The 27,500-nt window shown below is 41.3% G+C and overlaps 1 protein-coding gene across 7 annotated transcripts in view; it reads left to right on the top strand.

Moving 5' to 3' along the window:
• The window catches only part of RUNX1T1 (RUNX1 partner transcriptional co-repressor 1), a 142,930-nt gene that overhangs the window by 92,049 nt on the left and 23,381 nt on the right, over positions 1-27,500 (top strand). For all 7 annotated transcript variants that reach the window (XM_040493958.1, XM_040493960.1, XM_040493959.1 and 4 more), the window contains 4 exons: positions 351-532; positions 12,308-12,558; positions 17,578-17,663; positions 18,226-18,427. In XM_040493958.1, the coding sequence (XP_040349892.1) occupies positions 351-532; positions 12,308-12,558; positions 17,578-17,663; positions 18,226-18,427 (721 nt within the window). The remainder of the gene's footprint in view (positions 1-350; positions 533-12,307; positions 12,559-17,577; positions 17,664-18,225; positions 18,428-27,500) is intronic.

Here is a 27,500-nt window from a genome sequence, read left to right as displayed (position 1 = left end):
GGTTAATTGAACCGTATTTGTATTTCACGTCCCTTCCCTCTTCCCTGTGGAGATAGAAGTTGCTCATGGGTGGGGCCGGAAGCTGATATCCTATGGAGTTTATAATCCCGTTGTGTTGGAGTACGAAGGGACTCTAAAAACAAACAGGTGCCACTTCCAAGGTTGTCCGGGACACCGAGGCGGGATTGGTGAGGTGGGCTCACAGAGGTCAGGCGCCCCACGTCTGGGGCGACCCAGGCTCAGGTGCTGCGCTGGGTCACGTGCACGCCAGTGTTGGAAAAAGCGGACCAGGTCCACTGGTTGGAAGGAGCCTCCCGGCCCGCCCTCTCATTCCTGTCGTGCTCCCACAGGCCAACTTGCCCCTGCTGCAGCGCGAGCTCCTCCACTGCGCAAGGCTGGCCAAACAGAACCCTGCCCAGTACCTCGCCCAGCATGAACAGCTGCTTCTGGATGCCAGCACCACCTCACCTGTTGACTCCTCAGAGCTGCTTCTCGATGTGAACGAAAACGGGAAGAGGCGAACTCCAGACAGGTGAGTGGAGGGGGGGAGGACCCTGGACTCACCGTGGCCTTTTCCTCCCATCTGTGGAATGAACACCGTGTTTCGCGTCACGTCTGAACTGCTGTCCCCTTGCAACACAGCACCGCGCTAGGGTGGCCTCTCTGAGCTTGCACTGGCCCAGGGTGGGGGGATGTTACAGAGTGATGATGAATCTCTGGCCCGTGTCAGTCAGTCTTTGGTGCAGGTTTATCGTCGTTAAAGGAAAAGGTGAAGATGAACAATATTCAGATATCCTAGGTGCCACTGATGGTCCTTAGGCAGACAGTCGAGACGGAGATTCTTATTTATTAGATAATTCAACCCGACCACATATTTTGCCCTTCAGTGTTAGGAAATTTGCCGTTCCAGGTTTTCTCAGAACACAGTGGTTTTGAAGGCTGGCCTTTAGGCGTTGCTCAATAAACACAATGCAATAGCTTTTTCATTTGGGGTTTATTTGAGTTACGAGGAAACTTCTGGGAAGCTAGATGAACTGAGTGAAGATAGGCGTTAAGTTAATAGGATTAATAGATGGCATTTTTTGCTGAATAGTTTTATCAGCCAGTATTCATTCCATCAGACACTCTGCTCTCGCACCTGAGAATTCTAAGAACTGTAAAACGAAGCCCCTTCTCCATTCAGCCCTACAAAGTGGTTGTTGAATAAGGCGTTGCCGTGAAATTTCTCATGTGCCTGTTAAAATAATTTTCTTGAGGACCTCACTCTCCTATATAAACATTTTCTAATAGAGGAGTATGAAGCCTTATTAGCAGCATCCTGCATAGTATTTGTAAAAATCTGGAACTGTATCCAAAGGAAACTGTATTCAGAAATGTGTCACGTGATTTGTCTCCTTTCTCTACTTACCCATTCTCTCTTTCTGCATTTCATCAGGCATGAATGTGACAGCCTTTGAGGGGGTTAACGTTCTGGCACAATTATGTTCCAGATTCATAGGAGCTTATGATCCTTGGAGCTACTCAGAGACATCTATCTGTGACCGACTTAGCTACCCTTAAATGTATTAGCTGCTTTGCAAATCAGGATGTTATTAAAAGCCGGCCAGTTTACATACAGTTACTACATAATCCTCTGTTAAGCAGTTTTTATGCTACAGTCTCTGGAATTTTTCTCCTCTCGACGTAGGACCCTTTAGTGGTTTAAAATCCTAAAGCAAAAGGTTAAACGTTAGTTTACTTCTGACTGCCGTAGACCCACCTCCATACATGACCTGCCTGCAGTGCTGCTTTCTCGTCTTTGCAAGCCGTATTTCCTCAGTCGTACTGCAGCATTTGGTACTTGAGCTTTTAAAGGAAGCCGCTTAATCCAGGTGTCTGAGTGGTGTCCACATGATACTGAAAACCAAGAGCCAGCCCGAGAACAGATGATTCACAGGTACCTTACTCTGATTCTAACCCATTTACCCTGCAGGAAATCAGTGCTATGTGCAGGTACGGAGATGTTCAGGCTCCATTTTTCTAGGATCATATCAAAGAATTAGGGAGAGAGTAGATGGACACTTGGGAAGAAAACATTTGAGTGGACGCTCGGATACCAGGGAAAGGTTGAGATGGCTGCCATAAAGGTAAAGATAATCCTATAGGGCAAAGTTGGAAGTGGACACCACCTGTTCTAGAAACCCCAATTGCTGACTAGCAGACAAAACAGTTTCATTTCCTTCTCTATATTCCCTGCCCTTGCCCCACTGGTTTTCTTTCCAGTGTTTTCTATTTGAAGGTGTTGTGCCTGCAGACTTTGCTCAGACGACGCTGAGGTGAGCCTTGAGCAGTGTGCTAACACTGATATGGAAACTTCCTTTAAGTTCCACAGATAATCAGCATTTTTGTTTTGGTGATCTGTAGCTGTATGTGCATGCATGTTTGCATGCGATCAAGTAGAACTTTCTTAAAAGAGCCTCCAGGCTTATTCTCCCTTCGGTTATTCATCGAGAGTTGCTGGCGTCAGAATTCACACAGTTGCTCTTGGGCTGGAACATTCTTTTGCAAGTGGGACCCCGAAGTGTGTGTTTTAATGGAAGGATGGCAAGTGGCTTTCCTTAGACTTAGGAGGATGGGTAATGAGAACATGTTGTGTAAATACATTTGTATCTTGTGGGAATGTGATCAGAGCCAAGAAAATATGGGTCTCTACAGTATTTTTTTGCATATATTTTCTGCATCTTGTTTGCATATGCATTTTCCTCTTCTCCGGTTATTTATCTGTATATCCAGATCTACTATATGAAATTTTATAGAGTATGGAGCTGACAGCAGAGCTTTTTTTGTTTTACTGAATGTTTTGTTGGTGCATATGGTCTGACATGGATGAGCAGCCACGGTGAGATTTTGGAGTCTATTAAACTGGCTCATTAAAAAGATCAATCTGTTTCTGTAATAACACTGGGAACCATCAGTCACTAAAAGAGGGAAAAACTGACACCTGAGGAGAAAACACATTTTGGTAATTTGTTCATGACATGTCACGAACAAAAGAGCGCTCTATATTTTGTTTACAACTTTAGGGGCTCAAATTCTGTGACGATTGCAGATTTAATCCACTGAACAGTCATCGTGAATTTCAGGGATGGGTTTTGGCAAATGTAACTTTCTTCTCATCCTTAAATGTGATTGCCACTGGTTATTTTTTTTTTTCTTCTTCTTTTCTTAAACATTATTGTTATTTACAGAGAAATGAACACTCTGGGGGAATCTATGAAATTTTTTTTTCTGTCAAAAAAAAAAACAAAAACAAACCTGAAATCTAGTCAACTTCCTTTTTAAAATATCTCCAGGGTGAATTTTCTGAACAACTATACTGCGTTGGTAGGTCTGTGGTAGAATAGTGTACAACCTATTGACTTAGAAAAAGACAATTTTCGTTTTAAAATCATGCCATTATTTAAAATGCTGAGGAAAGTAAATGGAAAATTCTGATTTCTACTCTTCGTTGACATTTAAAAGTTGATTGGTTACGGTAGACCTTTATTTTGTCACTCTGTGAAGGAAGAAGATGACGAAGGGGATGGGGACCTTCCTTGCACTGATTACACAAAGTGACCACTTTCTTTTCTTTTTTTTAACGTTTATTTATTTTGAGACAGAGAGAGACAGAGCATGAACAGGGGAGGGGCAGAGAGAGAGAGGGAGACACAGAATCTGAAACAGGCTCCGGGCTCTGAGCTGTCAGCACAGAGCCCGACGCGGGGCTCGAGCTCACGGACCATGAGATCATGACCTGAGCCGAAGTCGGACACTTAACCGACCGAGCCACCCAGGTGCCCCCAAAGTGACCACTTTCAAAGATAAGACTAGAAGGGCACTCTTTAAAACTTCTCACCATGAGAGTCATGAAGCCACTCACACTTTCATATGGGGTGAGGAGGGAAAGAACAATTAGACAAGGCTGCATTCCTTTGAGACTGCAAAATGGTTAAAAAAACTTTAGGGTGAAAAAAAAAACCCTGTGTTCCGTTAATTATCATTGCTACCTTTCTTTGCTCACAGCTTTGATATCGCAGCTTTGGGTCATAATGTGTCTTTTTAATACTGTGTTCACACCTGTTCATGCTGATCTTCTGACTCAGATAATCTTTCTTGCTTAAGGAATCCAGCTGAATGATCTTTGGGTTTGTATGGGTAACACGAGTTCCCCCTCCACCCCTTACTATTTCAAATGATCAGTGTTAAATATTAATCCTCTTCTTCTAGGCCATCATTTTAATTTAACTATGCTTTAAATCGTTCTCACCTTAACACATCGAGACTTTATTATGTAGGCCATGTAGTTGCACTATTATATATTTCCTCCTCCCTCAATAATTAAATATTATTTTCTACAAAGACTTGTTTGACCTTTAGAATTCTGCAGCTTGTCAGCGGGGAGGGATCTTTGGGATCTACCAGGCCAACCCTTTCTCTTTAGGCTCGAGGAAATGAAGGCCCAAAGAACTTGCCTAAAGTCACAAAGCTTCTTAGTGGCAAACCCAGCATATTTACATACCTGAAATCTTGCAGTTCCACAAATTATGTTTTAATATGCAGTCTAAATAAGCTCAACGAGAAATTGGGTGCCCCCCCCCTTACTTTCCCCCTTTACTCATTTCTGCCGTGTAACTGCCCAAGTGGGTAAATGTGATAGTATAATCTGGGGGGTTATAAATCTTTTCAGGGACAGGATCCGCAGTCAGCCAGGTTTCCTGACTTAATGAGTAAGTTAAAAAATACTGAAGGTTGGAAGGTCAGAAGGCAGTCGTTTTGAAACCGTGTTGGTTGAATGTTAAGATGGGTCATCACAGCACATGCCGGCTGAACCTACGAGGCCCATTTTTCCATTTCTGCAGAATAAGTGAGGTTTCGATGTTTTTGTCTTTCTAGAAAGAAAAGGTAGATACACTTTACAGGGAGTGGTAGGATTAACTGATGATGCAAGTAAGAATTAAGTTCGTATCGTCTTTTGCATTCAGTTGTCTATGACAAAATGTAGGGAATTTATGTTACATTCATGCATTCTTGTTTCGTGTCACATCTTTTACGCAGTCTTGAGTTGCGTGAAGTGAGTAGTCATTCTTCTAGAGGTGACTTTTTTTTTATATAGTCAGATCAATTGTGAAGGTTTCTAGTGAAATAGGATCAAGTTGCATTTACGTGATAAGAAGACTTGCATGGTTGTAGGGGATGTTTTGGTCTCTCCACACCAACCTCAGCATGAACTTGCCAGCCTTGCTTCTTGCTGCTCTCCTAGGGTCTAGCCCTGCTGAATACTCCTCATGCTTGAGTCTGTGTTCTGGGGATTTCTGCCCTTTTCCTTGGTTCTTGTATGTCATCATTCTATCCATACTTTATAGGCTAAGTCAGTATCTACTATTTGAATGAAGGCTTCCCAATCATAACTACTAAAAATGGCTACCGTTTGGAGTGTCTAGGTGGCTTAGGTGGTTAAGCGTCCGACTCTTGGTTTTGGCTTAGGTCGTGATCTCATGGTTCGTGGTGTCCAGCCTCACGTCAGGCTCTGCACTGAGAGCGCTGGAGCCTCCTTGGGATTCTCTCTCTCCCTCTCCCTCTGCCCCTCCACTGCTCACAAGCTCAATCTCTGTCCTTATCTCTCTGTATCTCTGTCTCAAAAATAAACTTAAAAAAATGGTTACTATTTTCCTGAGCACTTAAGATGTGCCAGTCCTCACGCTAAATAACCGACATATTAATATATAGTAGGCCCCCGCCATCCGTGGGCATACGTTCCAAGCAGCCCCCCGCAGCGGATGCCTAAAACCACTCTGTATACTATGTTTTTTCCTCTACGGACATACCTGCGATAAAGTTGGATTTACAAATTAGGCACAGTAAGAGATCAGCAGCCACGTGAATAATATAGAACAGTTGTAACAACACGCTGTAATAAAAGTTTGTGTGAACGTGGTCTCAGAATATCTTACTCACCCTTCCTGTGATGAGGTGGGATGAAAGAATGCCCACGTGATGAGATGAAGTGACATGGATGATGTGGGCATCGCGATGTCACATCAGGCTATGATAACAGGCCTTCAGATGATTCGTTAGAAGGAGGGTCATCTGCTCCAGGACTGCGGTTGACCATGGGAGCTGGGAAACCGCAGAGAGGGGGGGACTACCGTAGGGCACTTACTCTGACAGTCCTCCGGCGTACAGGCAGGCTGGAGAATGGGCCTGAGGTCACATGGCTTGTAAGAGGCACTGGTGGGATTCTGATCCTTCCTCCTCTGACTCAAACACCCATGCTCTTATAGCTACGTTTCTTCTACCACCAGCCACTGCATGCCCCACCTGGAACACAAAGTGACTTGGTTAAGTTATTGAATGCCAAATGCGTGCTGGGCTCCGCACGCGGAGTTTTTCAGATAGCCCTCTTAGTAGCTCTGAGACCGCCATTCTCACTTTGTGGATGAAAACACTGAGGCTCATAGGGGTTAAGCTTTCTAAGTTCCAGCAATCAGCGGTGCCAAAATCTGAAGCCCTCTCCATAGCCTCCGCTCTTTCGAGTGTCATCGTGGAGTGATCTTTATTCCTAACAGCCCAGTCCCCTCTTGTACTATTTTTATGCTACCTGCCAAATTCAGGTCCTGCATGGACGTATAGGAGCCTTATGTCTCTGATGAAATTGTGTTTATTTCTTGCCAGCACGCTTCCAGATAAGTCTAGTACTGAGAGGTAATCATATGAGGAGGGTATTGGGGGGATCGTGAGGTGTGTTTTGGTCATCTTTGTATTCCCACTGAAGCTTAGGACAGCGCATTACACACACTAGATGTCTGAACCGAAACAAAGGAAAGCGCCACACGCACAACACACATAACAACAACAACGCCAGCACTACTGGAACAAAGAAAGTTAAGCTGAATGCCGTCATTTCCAGGAGTATACCCAATGGGCTCTTGCTCAAGAATCTTGCTTGCTTGCTTTCTTACTTTCTTGCTTTCTCCTGTTTTAAAAGACACCTATCTGAAACAGCCACAACCATGAAAATCGCCATGAGTAGCCCAGGGACAAAATGCCATGACTGGTTCACTGACAGGAAAAGAACTGGAGGGCTCTAGTTGGAATTTCTAGATGAGAGCGTAAGAAAGCACAGTTGCAGAGAGAGGTCAGGAGCAGGAGAACGTGAGTACCTTGCAGTGGCCAGAAATTAGGAAAGGCACGGGGACAGCCAGCAGCAAGTACCCCAGCTGCTGAGCAGGTGGCAAGCTTTAGGAGACACGAGAGGCAAGACTCAGATGGCTCTGCGAACCCGCAGATTGTAATCTTTGAAGATCCAGGCGTGGTGGGTGTCTGTCTGGAGTGGCAAACGCCCACCTGCATCTTATTCACTCCTGAAAGTATTAGCATACTGCTCAGGAAGCTGTCTCCTGGGTGCTGCTTTAGCCGTGAAGAGACGAAGGCGCTTCTTGCCGTATGGCCCGGCGGTGATGGTCCTGTGTCATCCAGCTCTCTGTGCTTCCCCATCTTCCTCCAGGGAGATGGCAAGAACGTTGAAACCATCCTGGGGTGTCATGAAGAATTAGCTTGGATTTTCCTTTTAAGGAGGCAGGGTAATTTGTTAATATATTTCATTTCAGATACATTACTCAACACCAGTGGAAAGGTGTTCTGGAAAATTTTTACCTAAACTCACCTAGTTCCTAACAATTCCTGAAGAGACCTTTGGCTGATTTGTGTTCTGAAAATAGGATGTCAAGAATGATATCCCTCCACTTTGGTTCAGCGTCCGGTTAGTCTCTGGGAACCTTAACAAATCACATGTGTTCGGAAAGGGAAGGAAGATGTATTTAAGTTATTAATGTCTTTGGGCTTCTTGATCATACAACTGTTTACCCCCTGAGATTTAAGTGTGCACTTCTGAAATAGAAAAATACGTGCGTACGTTTTGATTGTGACAGTCTGCTGGCATCTTAGCCCTGGCTCTGGCTGAGATGCTGGTTGAGGGAGACAGTGGCGGGAGCAGCCCGAGATGAGGTGTCCTGGGGTAGGGCAGGGGGGTCTGTGCCAGGGAGTCAAGCCCTTGGCCGCACTTGATTAGGAGAGGAAAGTTGTAGCATGACTTCCAAGTTTCTGCTTGGGCGACTAGGTCGAAGGTGGCAAAATTGACCAGCACAGGAGGTACCAGAGAAGGATGAGGTCAGTTTGGACACGTCCTGTTTGAAATACCTGCGGTAACTCAAAGTGAGGACCCAGCGCAGGTATTGATTTGCAATAGCACTGAGGTTAGAATTTGTAAGTTTTTTTTCCTTGCCATTCTATCGCCTATTATGCTGTCCAGATTTGCATCTCTCTAGAACAGCAATCTTCATAGTGATATTTTCCGCCACATTTTTTTTTTTTTTGAGGAAAAAAAAAAAATGCCTGTTCGAGTCATGTAGGAGATTGGTCCTCTCATTCTGTCTGTCATGATTTTATAGTAACTTTTTCCATTTCCCTCATTTCCTTGAATGTTACACTGTTCTATATAAATAGGGATTATCAGCGCACACTAGTCAATCATAAGTTTTGAAATACTTTATGTAGAGGAAAATGTTTGAAAAATGTGTTGTTGTATTTTCTAAAATGGTTCACAGCCTTTATTACTGAGGAGCTGGGGGGGCGGGAAACACAGCCTGAGATGCGGTAAAATGTAAATTAGGTCACCTCTTAAGTTTTGGGGTGTGTGTGTGTGTGTTTTAACACATATTGTTTGCCTTTGGTCCCATTTTATTGGACAGGAAACTGAAGCCAGGATGTTAATTTTCCCAAGGTCACACAGCTGAGTCCTGAATGGCCCTCTATTCTTAGGGTCATCAGACTCTTGAGAGAGGAATGATTGGGATCTAAATGTGAAAGTAGTTGGGTTATGTTCAGGAGAATTTCTGCTGGGGAGATGGAATATTCTCAGGCTGATTTAAAAAACAAACAAACAAGAAAAATGCCTCCTGGAAATCTCTGAGACGTGACGGACTTCCCACTCGAATCTGAGTTATTTCAAGAGTATGCTGGGATGAGACCATGAAAAGCGTTGGGACAGTTTGTTAGTTCGGCCCGATACGCTTTGAAAGGGCAACATATAAAGGGCTAATTTGGAATTTGCTCAAGCAAATGAGGTGGAGACAGTTGTAGGCATTTCTAAGAAGACGGCAAATAGCGCTTCAGATGTTTTAGTTACCTTTCTGGACATACATCCTTTGAATTGGGTTGCCCTTGTAACTGGACATGGTGATTTGTGGAAGCACCGGGGAGACTTCTTCATAGCTTTGTTTCTATGAGCCGTGAATGTTTTAATGCTTTGCTGGTAAAATATAGCCAACTTTGTGAGGCGATGAGCTTTATTGTTTCAATAGGCTAGCAGAGTCCTGGGACCCAGGATAGGACAGCAGGGACCTGATAGAAATGATAGGATAGACTCAGGACCTAGCCCTGCTTCTTAGATACTAATGCATCTGTTCTGCTAATGTAGAAACTAATGTTTAGGGGGGGAAAGCTTCGTTTTTCATAATAATAGCTCATCGAAGTAACAGCACTGATTAGACAGCTGATCTGAGGGTTCAAGTACATAACATATCCAACCACTTGGAAAATTATAAGAATTCTTCCAGTATTGTGTGTTGCTGTTATCATTGAACCAGGAGAGACAAAACCAGTAAGTTGTGTGGTTTGACAGCTGAGTCCGAGATATTTGTGTATTTAGAAATTCGACAGGGGCTGCTACAAGGTATTTAGAGGATAGTTTTTATTTTTGCACCAAAAATCAGCTACAAATATTTATACATTGTCCAAAGCAAAGAACAGAGAAGTTCTCTGTCGGCTAATGTGGTTGACTTTGACACCATCGGGCCAGAGGACCGTTAGCCCTGTGTGTTTTGATCATGACCCTGATGGCATAAGTGACATGTAGATGTAAACAGAATAATTGAATTGCAGGGTTTTCAAGCTAGCAAGGACCTCAGAAATCATCTAGTCCAGTGGTTTTCAAACTTGATATTAGCAGCAGACTTTTTCCTTTAAAATGGAACCTTAGGTGGAACCCCAGCTGGTAAAACAGATAAGAATAAGGGGTTTCCTCTGGCCCTTGAAATCTTGATTGTTTGGGGGAAAAGTTCTTCATTACCTGCAGAATCCCTTAAAAGCACCTCAGGTGGCACAGTTTGAAAACCACTGATCTAGTCCAACCCTTTCATTTTACAGATGAGCAAACTGAGGTCCAGAGAGGTTAAGTGGCTTGCCCAAGGTCACACAGCTAGTCGTGGAAGAGCCAGGACTAGATCTCAGGTCTCTTGATTCCCAGTCCAGTGCTCTTTCCACTACACCACCCTGCCGGTAAGGTAGGTGCTGTGTTAGCATTATGTTCGTAGCTACTAATAGTCTTCAGTATTTTCCAAATGCTGGTCATGCACATTGAATGTTGAAGTGTGTTATTTAGAAATGTAGAGGATATGAAAATACAGATTCGAATGACATAAATATACTCTGAGAAGATAAATTGATAGCTAGAATGTTCCCTTTCCCTTTTGAAAATTATTTTAAAGCGGTGCATTTAGCTAATGTCTGAGATACATTGGGCATTTTAGTCTGTTATCGATGATCGGTATGTATGGAGTCAATGTGTTTCAGACACAGGCTCTGATGGGGCGGCAATAAGACTTCTCGCTGCCACTCTCGCGAGGACCATGCCCTGCTATCATTTCCAACGTTGCCCAGGCTCCTGTCTGTAGAACGGTGCATCTTTCTTTGGCATGCAGTGGGCATATATTCATTTCACATTGAACCCTGCAGAGTTTCAGTTCTCTGTGTGCTTGGGCCTTCTGTCTCTAACTCCTCCATCCTCCTCAACCGGTGTGTATAAACTGTCACCAAGGCTCTACCCTAAAGGGACATACGGGATGGTTCATGATAGAATCTTACTGCTCTAATCTCTGCATCTCTGTTGTTGAGTTAGTTTCCATGCAGATCCCTCTGGTATCATCAGACAGAGTATCCTGGACAGTAGGAAACCAGGAAAAGTGTCTTAAAAGGTTTCTATGCTATTGTCACCCACCTAAAACCAAAAGGCATGTGGAAATCTACAGTTACTGTGACTTGGTAGAATTCTCGTGGGGAAATTTCCCTGGGAAAATAGGTGTTATCACTGGCCTAAGGACAGAGTACTGGTCTTGTGGGGAGAGCCAAACACCAAGGAAACAATTAATTTAGGAGCTGTGATTTCTGTCAGTGTTGGATGTGGATCATTCTTATCTTACTGGATATACTGAGTGGGTCTCTAAGAACAGAGATATATACAGCCCCCAAATATTTCTTTAGCCCTATTTCTGTTTGAGACTCGAGGAGCAGTGATTAGTTATCAGGGCTCATTGGTAGACTGTATTCCTTCTGAAACCCAAGTTCAAAGCTCTGCGTATCACATCACGAAGTACAGTCAGGGTGTGCCCATCTTGCCCTGAGACATGATGACAGGTCACATAAGCTCTCTGGGCGAGCTTCCTCTGCTTTAAGGGGGGCTTACTTCCAGGTGGCTGTTTATGACTGCTGATGAATGATCTTGGTGACAAAGGCAATGTCAGACTCCCAGACATGGCATGGCTTTGCTGTATTCGTTCAGTGGGGTCAGCCCTTTGCAGTAGAACTTTCTGGGATGATGGAAATGTTCTGTATCTGTGCAGTCCGATACCGTTGCCAGAGGTGGTGACTGAGTACCCGAAATGTGGCTACTGCTAATGAAGGACTGAATTTTAAGCTTAATTTCAGTTAGCTTCCAGTGAAATTTAGACAGCTGCATGTAGCTATTGTATTGGGTAACACAGCTCTTAGATGTTCTGACATGCAAGTCAGATGCCAAGTTGGATAAATGGAATAGACTCCCCTTAAGAATTCATCAAGAGAGTGATGCCACACTACCTTGATGAATCTTCATCGAAGATAGTTCAGTTTTAGGGTAATTTGTTTGAAATCAGGTACTCATTTTTGAGTGGAAGTGTTAACCATAGAGGGAGGTTGGGATTCCTCTTACTTGTGACCCAGCCAGCTGAGTTTCAACTGAAAAGATGTTTGCTAACTTGAGGAGTGGACTCATTTTCTCATGTGTGCAGTCTTGTGATTCTTTAGGCCTCAGTATGGGTTTCAGTGAATTCCCATAGGTCTTCTGGGAAGCTGAGTTTTAGAAAGTTTCTGGCCAATAAAGAAGCATTCTGTTTATATTATAAGTTCAAATGTGAGTATCTGAACTATGCTGGCTTTTGAGTAACATGACGCAACTCTTTTCTTCCCCCTTCAGAACCAAAGAAAATGGCTTTGACAGAGAGCCTTTGCACTCAGAACATCCAAGCAAGCGACCATGCACTATTAGCCCAGGCCAGCGGTACAGTCCAAATAACGGCTTGTCCTACCAGCCCAATGGCCTGCCTCACCCCACCCCACCTCCACCTCAGCATTACCGTTTGGATGATATGGCCATTGCCCACCACTACAGGGACTCCTATCGACACCCCAGCCACAGGGACCTCAGGGACAGAAACAGACCTATGGGTAAGACTAAAGGATCTGTTCACTTCTTATGGGATTGGAGGCGTAAAGACTCACTCATTACTTCTCAACTGAACTTGAGGCTTGAAATCTGTGATAGGGGTAAAAATTCTCCTTCCTTTCTTTTTATTGTCTCCTTTATCAGAACGCTTGGCTGGTATTAATATGTTCTTTAACAGCTGTGCTTTCTCTCTCAGTTACTTACAGTTTTCATGGCAGCAGGCTAATTTTTTTTTTTTTTTGGAAGGGGGCATCTACATTAATAATAGGGGCGCCTGGGTGGCTCAGTCAGTTAAGTGTTGACTTCGGCTCAGGTCACGATCTCACAGTCTGTGGGTTCGAGCCCCGCGTCGGGCGCTGTGCTGACAGCTCAGAGCCCGGAGCCTGCTTCAGATTCTGTGTCTCCTTCTCTCTCTGCCTCTCCCCCGCTCATGCTCTGTCTCTCTTTCTCTCTGTCTCTCAAAAATAAACATTAAAAAAAATTTTTTTTCGATTAAGTCCTCAACAAATGCAAAGTGAATTTTTAGTTTAACATTAGAGATTTCATATGCAGCCTGTCTGCCATAGATATTTTTTTTTAATGTTAAAATGTTTTTTTTTCCTTTCACTGTACTTTTATTTCAGATAGTCTCAGAGTTCAGTTTGCTTTTCCCAGTCTGTGTGATATTCTGTATTTGAAAAATATGACATGGCATGATGTCTCTGGCTTAAATCAACAGGTGTTCTTTGAGGAATGATGTGGTACTCTTTTCACCTGAAAGTGACAGTGATTGAATTTAGTATTGACAGTTTTGTGTCATAGATCAAAGTACCAGAGAAAGAATGAGTTTGGGTAAATATGTGTTCCATCCGCCTGGGTTCATTCCTTCTTTGCATAAAACTACTGAAGCGAAGTGTTTAGGAGACATTGCCTTCTAAAGAGCAAGTGTCCGCCATGACAAATAAGAGGGAAGGTGAACAAGGTAAGATTTGACACACGGCGTCAGAGCCCTGTTCCTGGGCTCTTGTAATTCTCATTTTGACGAATTGAGCTACTTGTAAACTGAGGGCAACCGTCGATCATTTCTCCCTTTTCCATCTCCTGTGTCAGCCATGTCACCACATGCCAGCGGGACTTCTTCAGTCAGCTGATTGTTGATGAACTTTCCTGACGTGGTAGACCCGGTGGACAGGATAGAGAAAACAGCAAGGGGTGACGTCTAAGTGGGAAACCAGAACACAGAGCTGAGGGTGCGGAACTTAGGGAAACACAGCCAGCCAGTTGTCTGCTGCTCGAATAGCAGAGGCAGAGTTTTTAGCCACAGACAGAGAGAGCGTGATGAGCAACAGTTTATGTTCGGTTTCTCACTAGGCTGCTAGTGGGTAGGGCTGCCACATCGGGGTCTTTTGGCTTTCTACAAAACTTAACCCTCCAAATGTTCAGAAAGCAGAAAGTGGGGGGGGGGGTCAGGGTGACAAGAGGGGCAGTTGAGGCCCCTGTTGTGAGATAGTAAAGCAGTAGTTCTGTTGCCCCACAACGGTCATTTCTACATTTACATAGCGTGTCAGGCAAATGGCTAAGCATACAATTTGTGCTTTCGTAACAGCCAATCTATCTAGTGTTCTCTCAGGTACCATTTCTGAAGAGCTCTCAAAAATGGTTATGTTATTTCTCAATCTGGATCAACATTTTGACCCCCAAATCAAATGTGGTAACAACCGCCTTCTAAGCAAAGGCCCTGTCATTTACTTAGGGCTTCCTGCCCCCAAGCCATAATTGCTCATTTTTAAATAGAAGTGGAGTCGCCAGTTCATTGTGAGACGGTTCAAGATATCCACTCTTGTAGATGTTAAGAAGTGGCCTCTTTTTTAGGCGGCAGCAAATGCCATTATATAAAATATTAGTTCCAGTGCACTATAAAGTAATCAGCACAGAAGTAATTACGCTTATGTGCAATGATTACGTTTTCATCTAGTAATGTAAAATATTCCTTTATGAATTCTATCTGTACCCACTGGTTTTATGTGATTTTTCTTCAGACCACGTTCCTTACCTTTTAATTATATTAGCTTATGAAACTAATAGTGCTAATCTCTATAAATATGTGCAACTACTTAACCATCCCTAAAGTCTGGCAGAGTTTAGTGTGTGTTAATGTAAAATAAAATCTTGATGTACGAGTAACAAATTGTGGTGTTACATTAGGCTGCCATTTTGAGAATATAAAAATTGTCATAAAAGTATACTTGGTCTGGTATGACCTATAAATGCCTGTTATGTAGAGACATACACTCACTAGAATCTTTTAATTAATAAAATACCTTTATACGCAACATTAGTTTATAAGTAAACTTTGAGTTTTAGTCTAGTTAGCTAAAATCTTCTGAACTATGCGAACCAGTTAGAATTCAACATTATTGTTAAATTGCCCACAAATGAACATGTGCTCTTTAATGATTATGAGCTATTTTCCCATAGTATATCCCTCTGGTATTATGAATAGAAATAAAAACTGTGGTAATGAATATTTAAGTATCTGAAATAGAGAAATTAATAAATGTAAAATTTTGAGTTGTCTTAGTTCTTCCTTTTTAAAGATTTGATTCTACCTAACAAATGACCTTCAGAGTTCAGAAGCAGCAAATGATAACATTTTCTCACCAAGTACTTGGGGTCCAACATGTTTCTAATGTACATTTTTTTTGTTGTTGTTAATTTTTTTTAACCTTTATTTATTTTTGAGAAAGAAACAGTGCAAGCAGGGGAGGAACAGAGAGAGAGGGAGACACAGAATCTGAAGCAGGCTCCAGGCTCCAGGCTCCAGGCTCCGAGCAATCAGCACAGAGCCTGACAGGGAGCTCGAACTCAAAAACCGTGAGATCGTGACCTGAGCTGAAGTCGGACACCCAACCGACTGAGCCACCCAGGCACCCCTGTACATTTTTTTTTTTAATGAGATGAAGCTTAGCAGTATTCTACAAATGTTGGAATCTCATTAGCCACAGACATCTTGTTGCTCATTCATATTATTCCAGGTGTTAGAGCTTGTATCCTCACTGGTTTAGATCTGCTGAATTTTTGAAAAAAAAATTTTAAATGTTTATTTTTTTGAGAGAGAGAGAGAAAGAGCAAGCAAGCAAGCACAAGTGGGGGAGGGGCAGAGAGAGAGAAACAGAGAGAGAGAGAGAGAGAGAGAGAGAGAGAGAGAAGGGGACAGAGGATCCAAAGTGGGCTCTTCACTGACAGCAGTGAGTCCAGTGCAGGGCTTGAACTCATGAACCATGAGATCATGGCGTGAGCCTAAGTTAGCCATTAAAGCAACTGAGCCACCCGAGCACCCTTGAATTTTTGAAACTTTTGAGACCTCTGGAGTTCTTGGTCCTTCAAAGCAAATAGTAAGATGCTTCCATTGTGAAAGTCGATGCCATATTTATATCTTCATCACTCTCTGGTTGTTTTCTGTGATGACTCATTCCACAGTAGTGGTTTTTTTCCCCCTAAAACACAAGCAACAAATAAGTCAACAAAAATTACATATTTGCAAACATTTCAACTTGAAATAGTCACAACAAACAGAGTAATAACTAAATATTATTTCCCCCAGTGTCTTTTCTATTACGCAAATTAACACATATTTGCAATGTTACTTTTTTACCAATAGGTGGCATTGACAATTTTAACTTTAAAAATGAATCTCCGAACATGCTCTAATTAGACAAGGATGGTGTGAAGTGTTTTATATTTAGATCTTTATTTAATTGGAGAAAGCACTATCCTGTATTTGTTCACTTCTATTAGCTATAAATTAAATCGCATTTCATGGTTAGCTGAAAAAGAGTCATGTGACTCATCCTCTTTATTTCTCTAAATCAGGTAAAAGAGGGGACTTCTAACCACTCTGATTTCACAGAAAATGAAGTGTAACATCTCCTAACTCTTCCTGTCCTTTAACTCCTGCACAATGTCCTCTTGAGAAGGAGCCTGGATGCCTAGAAGACCAAACCACACTACACTTAATCTGCTGTTCAGAGTAACAGTGTGCAAAGTGCTAACCCAAAAGGAGTTTGAATCATTTAAAATGGAAAACATTGCCATAGTCCAATGCCTTTCCTTTGTAGTGGACAATAAGCTGTTTCATCCATGATGGATTTGTAGGATGAGCAACATGTTTCCGGGGGTCTCTGATCACAGCCTTCCACCCTGTTCTCTCAGTGAGACACATTTATTTTCCGTTTTGATGAGCCTCCTACCTGATTGCTCACGTTCACTGCCGTCGGTACTCACTTGGTGCACGTTTCCAGGTTACGTGTTTGGGTTGTACCTTAACTCTGATGTCAAAGAGCATTAATACCGCTAGAGATTACAAATTGGGATTTTCAGCTTCTTGGCTTGGATGCAAGACATTTGTCCAAACTTAGGTCTGGTGTGTTGAATTTTTTCATAAAGGATGTCCAATTTATTTCTTTTCGTTAATGTTTTGGTAAATTGAGTGAGTATACGTTGCTTTCACCTTGTGCCAGCCCAATTTCATCATGGAGGTCTACGCAACAGGTTTGTGTTCCTTTACCCATGCTGAAATGCGGAGAAATTTTACCATGCTTGTTTTAAGAAAGCATAACCCTGTCCACGTAAAGTGATTTGTGCTATCTTTATTTTTAATGCTAGAAAGCTACACTTTGAAACCACTTAATGTCCGCTTGTGGTTTCTTGTATTTGTTAAGAGGATATATTTATATTTTTCACTTTGGGAACATTCTATGGATAATGGACTCAGCGCACGGTGTCACTTTACTCCGCATCTCTTCATATGTAAAGGAAAGCGTTCTGACCAGATGACCTCTAAAATTCCTTTTAGTTGTAGCATTTTATCACTCAATGAAGAACCCATTCGGTAATTGTGAATCTGAATATGACTTGTGTCTCCATCCAGAATCGAATGTATTTTCACATCATTTAGTTTAGTCTTTGCTAAGTGCCTGTGTGCATATGGATTATGTCCCGAATGCTTTAGGGTGATTCAGCCTTCTTCTGTACATTCATAGGGTTGCATGGCACACGTCAAGAAGAAATGATTGATCACAGACTAACAGACAGAGAATGGGCAGAGGAATGGAAACATCTTGACCATGTAAGATGTCGGTAATCATTTAGGTTAAAATATGTCTTGGAAAGAACTGGAGTGGGGTTCTATGATAAAATAGAAATGTTGGAGATGCTTTGAGGGTATTGTGTTTTGTGCTATCCTTGAGAAACCTAATGAGTGGGAACATTTGAAATCAAATCTAGGATTTGATTTCTACGTTGATAACAAAGCCGCTAACGTAAGAGAGATGTGAGGTCGTGGAAAGGAGTCCTCAAGGCCAGATCAGTGGGTTCCTGTTTTATCGCAAACGGGTCATTTAGTTTATACAGTAATGGGATTAGTATTTGGAAGTTGGCTGTGTGCCTTCAGCTGAAATCTCTGTCGTGAGTCATGTTCACGCCTCCCACATTTCACTCTCATTCCCGTTGAGTTTACTCATCTGTTGGGTCTCCGTTTCAAATCTGACCTTTGAAGATACTAGACTGAAGCCTTCAGGAATAAAATCACATCCTTCATCGTCCTAAAAGAGTTTGTTTCGCTGCCCACCAGAGTCTTTTGCGTTGTGGTGATTGCTGTGTTCTTCCCCTGTGCCCCGTTTCTCACACAGCTGTTAAACTGCATAATGGACATGGTGGAGAAAACACGACGATCTCTCACTGTACTAAGGCGATGTCAGGAAGCAGACCGGGAGGAGCTGAATTACTGGATCCGGCGCTACAGTGACGCCGAGGACTTGAAAAAGGGTGGCGGTGGCAGCAGCAGCCACTCAAGGCAGCAGAGTCCTGTCAACCCAGACCCAGTCGCATTAGGTACCTTTTCTTTGGATGGACCTACTGAACAGACACTGCTTACCGTCTTAATGCTGGTTGCATATATAATCTGTCTTTTCAAAAATAAAGGATGTGCGGGGCATTCTAGAACGATAAACACTTGACATCCCCAGATAGGCCTCATCTCTCCGTTAGGAAGCCGGGCGCACATTGGCTTCTACAGAGCGGGTCACAAAACTTAACCTCCTTTCCCAGGGTCCCGTTGGGCTTAGGGCAGAGCTTCAAAGCCAGACCAGAATGTCATCCGCATCACTCACACGTGTGCCTCTTCATAGCACAGCTCTTTGGACCCTGTCTCCAGTCTGCAAGAACAAAATCTCAAGGAGCGGGCCCCAAGCCTCTGTAGCTTCTAGTAAGCCCTCTGGGGCCCTGAATTCTGCCGCTGCACACGGTATTTGAGACGTATGGTGTCTGATTTTTCATTCAAGACACAGCCTCTGAGATAACCTTGTTTTCTAGCTCTGTCTTTTATTTTAATAAAACATTTAACCAGGAAGAGACACCTATTAGTTCTGTAGTTTCCCCACTGCCACTTGCAAATTAGTAACGAAGGTGGCACTGTTGTCCAGTGACTTGACCTTGACTTAAGCTCGCGTAAATTCTTCATGAATTCTAGTTCTATACAGTTCTATAGCCGTGCTTTAGAAGTTGGATACTCAATATGTGGTCGTATTTTATATTATTATGTGAGTATTGTTGGGGTTATAAATAGAATACCGTCACAGATATATGGAAAAATCCTGAGCCCAGGAGAACTTTTGAGTGGCCTGTGAACTTTTGCCTTACAATTAATAACAAGATGTCACCGTTTACACTGCTGGCCACGACACGTGTGTTCCATCTGAGTAAACTTAGTGGTGATGGATGTGTGTTGATCCGTGTTCTCTCATTTCGTTTTCCTCCTTGCTTAGCTACATACCTGTCAGCTAACTCAGGTTAGGGCACAGTCCAGTTCGTGCCACAAACGAAACTAATGACATACACGTGCTGATCAGGCTCATGACTTTGGCCTCATTTATTGCCCATGGCTGATTCTCAAAAATTAAAAACTTGTATGTAGTGGCTGTGGATCATAGTATCTTTTTTATTAAAATTATTCCTTAGGCAGTAACGTTTCCTTTGTGCTTAGGCTTGTGGATTGCTACTGGTCGCTGAATGCTGAATGCCCATTACCGTAATAAGTGTTAGAGTAAGAAAGACTCCAAGTCACTTACTTTACCCTCTGGGCGTTATTCTAAAGTGTGTTTTAAAGACAAATGTGCATGTATTAGGTTTTGTTAAGGCAAGCAATGAAAATAGGTTTCACTTTAATTTGAACCAACGATGGTCCACATAAAACTATTTAGAGCCGAGCTGGGTAAACATCCTCGTTTTCTTTTTCTTATTACGAATAAAAAATTGGCTAATCGTGATAGGCGTTTTCAGGACAAATAAGGAAGATATTTGTAAACATCCAGTATAGGCAAAAATTGAGAACCTTAAAGTAAATACAAGTTTAGGAGTAGAAGTGTTCAGTTTACCCTGCTTTATTGAACAGATTCGTTGAGTCAGTACTTACTTCTCGAATGTTTATTGTGTGCCAGGCATTGTGCCTAGGCAGTGAGATAAAGGAAATTCTTCTTTCCTTCCCTTGAGGAACTTTTAGTCTATTAGAAAGGTAGGCGGGACCGTAGCCAGGGGCCTCGTATCAGATGCCACGTCAGGTTGGTTCCCTGAACTGACAAGACGAGTATTATCTGCTACCTACTGTAAAAGAAAAAGTCCAGAAACTGATAGGACTTAATGCCTACGTGTGTTATTTTCAGCACGCAGAATCTAGAATGCATTCGATTGTCACCACTATTGCATCCACATTTGGGTGATGCAATTGTGTATTCTCCAGGAAGCTGGGCTTAGTTTCCCTGCTAATTAAAAGAATAAAGTTGGTTTCAAAACTTCTTAGGAGTACATAAATTAAATTATTTCCTGTGATGCTTCATGAACTCATAGTTTTGGTAATATGAGGTTGCTTTGACATTAAGCTTTTGTGGATGGTATTATTCAAAGGCTACAAGCATTTGCTTTCTTTGTTTGGACTCTGACTGTTTTCTTTTAACAAACAGTCATGCCCCTTAGGGACACAGAACCCTAGATTGCCTTTCAAGAAACCATCACAACTTTAGAGGTTAACTTGTCAAGAGCCACACGATGTGCAAGTTTAAGCATCCCGCATGTTATTTCGTTGTGCGTCCTTTCTTAGCCTTGAACTCTTTCAGTTTTGTTTCGTGGGGCTGGGCTGTGGCTCTAAGACAGCCGGTGGTTTGTAAACATGGACCACAGGCATTCACATTAGGCGCTTCCTAAGGTTCTCTCCTAGGTTTTAGAGTTGAATGTATAGATGTGTAAACAGAGGATCGGAGATTACTGGTTGATGAGTCTATTTTCTGCTTCCGGAAAGTGTGGAGTGGCGTATGTGTGTGTATAGATAAGAGCTATGGATATGTCTATATCTTCACGTACTCGTAGATTTCCATATCCTACAGTAACGGTACACATGTTTCTTTTAGACTGATTCTCTTAGTTCTGCAGCTGCTTCCAAGGTCAAATGAGACCTGCAGAACTTCGGAATGATAATATAGGAGATTATCTTTAGTTCCAAATATTTCCTTGGTTACCTCCCTAGCTTGGAAACACTGGCAGTGTTTAGTCACACACAAACGTTCTGAACATTTTTAAACTGCATTTGGAGGGGACTGGACAGAGAACATAACCTCCATGACCGCTGTGTTATATTTACTGTCTCCCGTGCTCACTTTCGAAATACAGCCATAGTGTTAAGTCAGTGTGAGGGATTAGTAAGAGAGCATTATTAATCTATTACCAATTAAATTTCGGGAATTTTCCCCATGTATTAAATAAAGGCCATTTTGAATAGCCTCTTGAACAAATTTAAAAATTGAGTACATACTGAACCTGTGATGTTATTTCTACTCTTTAAGTCAAAATCAGGTTGATATCTTGAAGGACTCTTCAAAATAATTGGGGTTTTTTTTTTTCCCCTAGAGATGAGATTTGTGTTATTTTTGTTGTTAACTCTTCACTTTCCAGGAGAAACTCCAAATATTCAAGTACTCAAGTTAGAAAGCTAATTCTTAACCCAGTTGTCTCTGTTTTCAAAGTATGACTTGTTCTTTGTACACTGAAGTTTTGTTACGTTGTGAATTTCACTGAAGAGCGAGTCAATGCCACCAGAATTGACGGATACAATCACTGAAATAGAATTGCTTTTGTACGTGCAGGTAGGTAGCTGCCCATTAGCACTTCCCGCGCTCCCTCAGTGTTTATCCGGATCCCTCTGCTGCTGTTTTTCTCCACCTTAGTCTCCATGGCCCTTTTCTCTCAATGTGCTACTTGTATCACTCTCTTGGCTCCTGACATTTCATTTACTTTAAATTACTTTCTTTTTACTGCCTGTGGACTGTTCTAGAATCTTTCTACAGCTCATCTTGTATTTGTGTGCCTTCCTTCTGTGTTTCTCAAGAAGTCTTTTATACCATTAGAATTAAGAGAAGTATCTAATGATGGACTAATGTCGGAGCCTGAAACATACATCTTTGAAACAGGAATACATTTTTCTGTGTGTGTGTGTGTGTGTGCGCGCGCGCGCGCGTGTTGTGAATGTGTGAATGTTGTGATGATAGTATATGGAATTTTGAAAATACCTGCATGTATGTTTTGGTGAGGGTTGAACTCTTGCCAGAAAGGGAAATGTCTGAAAGAGGTTTTTGTTTCTTTTAAATGGAATGTAGAGTCAAGTTATTCATTCATAAAACGCTCAGAAATTCCAAGTTTGGCAAATTGATACCACCCTTGTCTCAAGTAGATTGGTAGGGAAATTGGTATTTTAAAATTCCACTGGTCAGAAAGCTTTATGATTGTCATATAATCAAATTATAGAATTTCTCATTACTGTCGAAAACCTCAGGAAATCTAGCGTGAAGGTTAAAAGCACAGATTGTTTGGATGCGAGCTTCTACTCCACTCCTTCCTAGTTTCATCACCTTTGGCAAGTAACTCTCTGTGCCTTACTTTCCTCATCTATAAAATGGGGATGTTTCTGTATTAGATGAGTTAATAGGTATAAATCATACAGTGCTCGACCTGTAGTAGAGTAATAGCTGTTGCTATTATGTCTAGCATGTAATATCAAAAAGTACTTTATTTTTTTTTTTAATTTTTTTTTTAACGTTTATTTATTTTTGAGACAGAGAGAGACAGAGCATGAACAGGGAGGGGCAGAGAGAGAGGGAGACACAGAATCTGAAGCAGGCTCCAGGCTCTGAGCGGTCAGCACAGAGCCCGACGCGGGGCTCGAACTCACGGACCGTGAGATCATGACCTGAGCTGAAGTCGGACGCTTAACCGACCAAGTCACCCAGGCGCCCCTCAAAAAGTACTTTAAAGGATAGTGGTGGGATAGTGTTTTTGCTTCGTATGCAAGATTATAAAATTAGAGTAGATTCTTAGGTATTTTTTCATTCTGGAAATATCTCCAGTTTTTAGGTAGCTGCTTCTGTTTTAGACTCAGTAAATATGTTGTACCTTTGAGGCCCTACTTCATAATACAAGGCTATAGAAAAATAGTTTTCTCCCAAGCAAAGAAATAACATCTTTTCTTACCATCAGATTACAAAAACCACAACACGTTATTCAGAGTATATCTGCATATAAAAGTTTCGTGTTTTATACACTTGTATTGATTCCTTTAAACCACACCATGAAATTCATTTCAAGACCATTCAGCTCAGCTCCTAAGGAAAAGCGCCTACCGTATTTAAGTGTGTTGGGTTAAAAAAGATGGGAGTATTAGTTACATATTCCCATCTTTTAAAAACAAGGAAAGACGATTACCTCCTCAAGTGCTGGGTATTTTTATTGTTAAAAACAGAAATCCTAGTGTAGTTCTGGCTTCTAGGTTTGGTTTGGGCTTCTGGGACACAATATTGAAGCTTTGGAATTTATCATCCTTAAAAATAAGAAGTAGGATTTATAAAGATGAACTCACCTCACCTGTCCTTTCCTTTGACGGTTTTTGTGATCGATATTATCATGATCTCAGCCTCATTCTGCCCACTACAGGATGAAGGCCATACCTAGGTGCTGCCGTGTTTTGAGCCTTGCTGTCCTGGGTCAGATGAGGTCCCATTGGTTCTCCAAAGGCTAGCAGCTCATCCCTTCATATATATTGATGGCGGCCCTTGATGTTTCTAGTATCCAATGGTCTCCATTCTTTCGTAAGTGTAGCGCATCTTCCATCTCATACATTGTAGATTGCTTTTTCTGTTCTCCCACGTTTCTGGTAACAACTCCCGCGCCTTGACGCAGTCTCCTCTTTGCATAGATGTGTTGTCCTCCGGAGGCCCCTCCTCTTCTCCTCTCTTCCCCCAAGCAATTTGCTTCCCAGAGCGAGCCATACTGATGTAGGGCTTTTCTACAATTTTGCAGTTTTGAAGTAGTTACGTATGTATACATTTCACATTTTAAGCCATCTCTTACCTTTGTTTCTGTGACTACGTTTTACAACAGCTATCCATTTTATAGCAACTGGTATTTTAGAGGCGGTTAATATTTAATGGTTTAAAAATTAGGTTCTTTAAAATCTGGGCCTTAAAAACATAAGGTGTTTTGCATAGGTTTGTCTAGAGCAGTCAATATTCTATCCTAAGGAAGCCTTGGGAGATAAGTTGTCTCTTGTCATATTGAGCAACTTCAGGATGTTTTGTTTGTTTGTTTTGGGTTTTTTAAAATGTTTATTTTGAGAGAGAGAGTGAGAGACAACAAGACAAGATGTGTGAGTTGGGGGAAGGGCAGAGAGAGAGGGAGAGAGAGAATCCCAAGCAGGCTCCATACTGTAATCAGCATGGAGCTCGACGCAGGGCTTGATCTCACAAATGGGATCATGACCTGGGCTGAAATCAAGAGTCAGATGCTTAACTGACTGAGCCACCCAGGTACCCCTGGATTTATTTGTTTTTTAAATTCAATATTGCCTATATAGACACTATTATTGCTGCTACTTCAACAGAAGATAGTACATTTATTAGTCATTTGGTTTCTGTAGTGACAGTGGTATTCATCAGTGTATCAAAAATAGAATCTGAGGAATACACGTATTGATCATTCATTTGGTTGGTAGACCTGATGCTTAGCTAGGACACAGTAACTTAAAACTGGAGAGAGTATTGTAAAGTATGTGTGTATATATGTGTGTGTGTGTGTATATATATATATATATATATATATATATATATATATATATATGTAAATCTTTGTCTATTTTATAAAAATAATTTACCTGCTTTAGATTCTTCTCTTATTTTGAAAAGAAATTATTTAAGGAGGTAGAGTGGGATTAAAAGGATTTTTGCTTGGTTGGCTGTGGTGTTTCTATCAGGTGTCAAGGTGAGGTGGAGTATAAGTTTATATGTCACTGTGAATTTTAGGGAGATACAGACAAGGTGAAATACTGCACAACTTTCCAGTATGGAAAGTGTATGGACCTTCACAATCTCTATTGTACAGCCCCTAGGAAGGTGACACATAATTAAGCCTTGGACATTATCTTTGAGTAAATTTGGGGGCTATCAACCTTCATGAGTTTTAAATAAAATTTATAAGAGTATCATGTAAGACAGTTGAGAACTTTCCAACAAGGAATAAGACAGTGAATTACTAACTATGTAAATAACTTCTATCCTCAAGTGACATGCTCGGAATAAAAAATCACTGTTGTATATTGCTTAATCCAAATCTCTTCAGAGTTGTTTGTTTGTTTTCTTTTTTAAGTTTCATGCTATATGGATTTAAGTGCTAGGAGAAAAAAGAAATTTTAAGGTCCTTTTTTTTTCACCTTAATTCTTGATGAGGAAATAAGTATCCATTCTTACTGGGCAGCCTACGAAATAATAATAACCGCGATAATAATAACAAAGGTAATAGCATGTAACGTCTAATGAGAGTTTGGGATGTGTGGTTCCCAGCATGCAATATGAAGTACCTCGTTCAGTCTCCATAGCAGTGCACCTAGATGTTGTATTAGTGTCCCCACTTTATAGATATGGTGACTGAGACCTGGAGAAACTAGCTTGCCTCAATGTCACCAGCCTAGTAGTATATGGCCAAGCCAGGATTCAACTTCACTGGGATCTAGAACAAACTCTCTTCGGCCTATGCTCTCTTTCATGCATGGCCTGTGGATAACCTAACATTATCTTTCCCGTTCCCTGTAATAACAATTGGCCGTTTATTAAAAAATATAATTTTTATAAGGGTATTGATCTTTTCTTAATCCAATAATTGGAAAACACTTTTTTTTTTTTTTTTTTTGCTTCTTTGGGGAAGGCATGATTTTTCTGTTTCTCTTCAGACTTTACATATCTATTCTTATCTAATAAATTATACTTAAGCCAAAATCTGTTCCCAAAAATTGTCTTTAAAAGCTGCCATAAGTTCATCTCTGATTCATTGTGCTGTATGGCTAAATGTGACCTTGATTACACTTTCTTTATTTCTTTTGGAAACAGTTATAGTGGTGTGGAAGTTAAATCTTGACAAATCTAATTAGCCATATCATATTTGCTTGACGTGGTGTGTGCTCCAAACAGTTTTATCTAGCTGTTTTAAGGATGAAAATTACCTAAATAAAAGCATTTTGGTTTTCATTTTCCTTATAGAAGTCAATGTGTGCATGAGAATGCAAGGGTATTCCAGTCCATCTGATTATCAAGTAATCATGAAATTATAATGAAAACTTAAAATAAAATTATATATTTGGAATAATTTTAGATTTGAAGAAACATTGCAGAGATAATACAGAGAGTTTCCAAATGCCCTTCATTAAGATATAATAAGCTTTTGCTAATTCAGAATAGTTGGGGAAATCTTCAGTTTTAGTCAACTGATAAATCTGTGTGCCCTACAAGGAATCAAAACATTCAAATCTATTTAAGGCATTCAAATGTAAAATTGTATATGTACTTAGCTAAATTGATTGGGCTTTTCTGTTGTCTATACTCTGTATTCTGCTACTTGACATTTTTTATAAATGTAGGGAAATTTTTAATGACTTGACATTTATCATGGGTTGAATGATTGTTATATTTGCAAAAGCTGAAGTGATTTTTTTCTTCCCCCAAGCCCCTAGATACATAGGCTTTCAGGGAAAATTCAATGTGGAAGACATATAGTATATATTTTAACTATGGAAGACTGTATACACTTTATTTTCAAGCATATATAGGAAAATATTAAAGGTGTCCTGCCATTTCCATGAGCATGTTATTTTGGAGGTTAGCATTCTTACATCAGTTTTCTTATGATGTTTTCTCAAACTTTTAAAATTTGCCAAGTATGATAAGCACATTTCATTTAATGTGAGATGTATTTTCTTTTTTGGAAAGCAGGTACTGATTCTGTTTTGTTAAGCAAATATCTCTGAATCCATCCTAATGATTCTCTCTTGCTTCCACACGTCAAACCCATATGATCTAATGTGTGTGAAGATGTTTCGTGCTCAGCGAGATTTTTAAGAAATAATTGTGAGAACTGGTTAGCCATGGAGTAAGGCTCACTATTTACTGAAAGGTGGTGGAATCAGAGCTGTGTGAAAATTAACATTAGCCTAAGATTTGAGTTCCTAACTACCAGTTTGACTCTTGGAAGGAAAACTACCAAACACCATTCATATTCTTTAACAAAATAAAGTGTGCCTATGAAAATCCCCGCAGTTGAGAGCGTTCTGGGAGCAGCGCTCCCAGACGTCATAGTGTATAATGAAATCATGGAAGTTGTTGAATTTCGAGCATCCAAGGCATTTAGACCAACGGCCTTCTGGTTTTCTTGAGCTCTAATGACCGGCCTTGCTCTTCGTGTTTATTTTCTAGAAGTGAAATGCTCGGCCTTTTAAAAATTATGTTTTTGTAGAGCAGCCAAGAGAACAGGCATGGCCGGTTTCTACTGTGTGTAATGACATGACGTGCTTATGGTGCTTTCTTCCCCTCCCCCCCCCCCCCAT

This window comes from Herpailurus yagouaroundi, unplaced genomic scaffold (genome assembly GCF_014898765.1).
Source record: "Herpailurus yagouaroundi ecotype Mexico unplaced genomic scaffold, PumYag 186, whole genome shotgun sequence".
NCBI lineage: Eukaryota > Metazoa > Chordata > Mammalia > Carnivora > Felidae > Herpailurus > Herpailurus yagouaroundi.
This window is presented reverse-complemented; position numbering and strand designations above follow the sequence as displayed.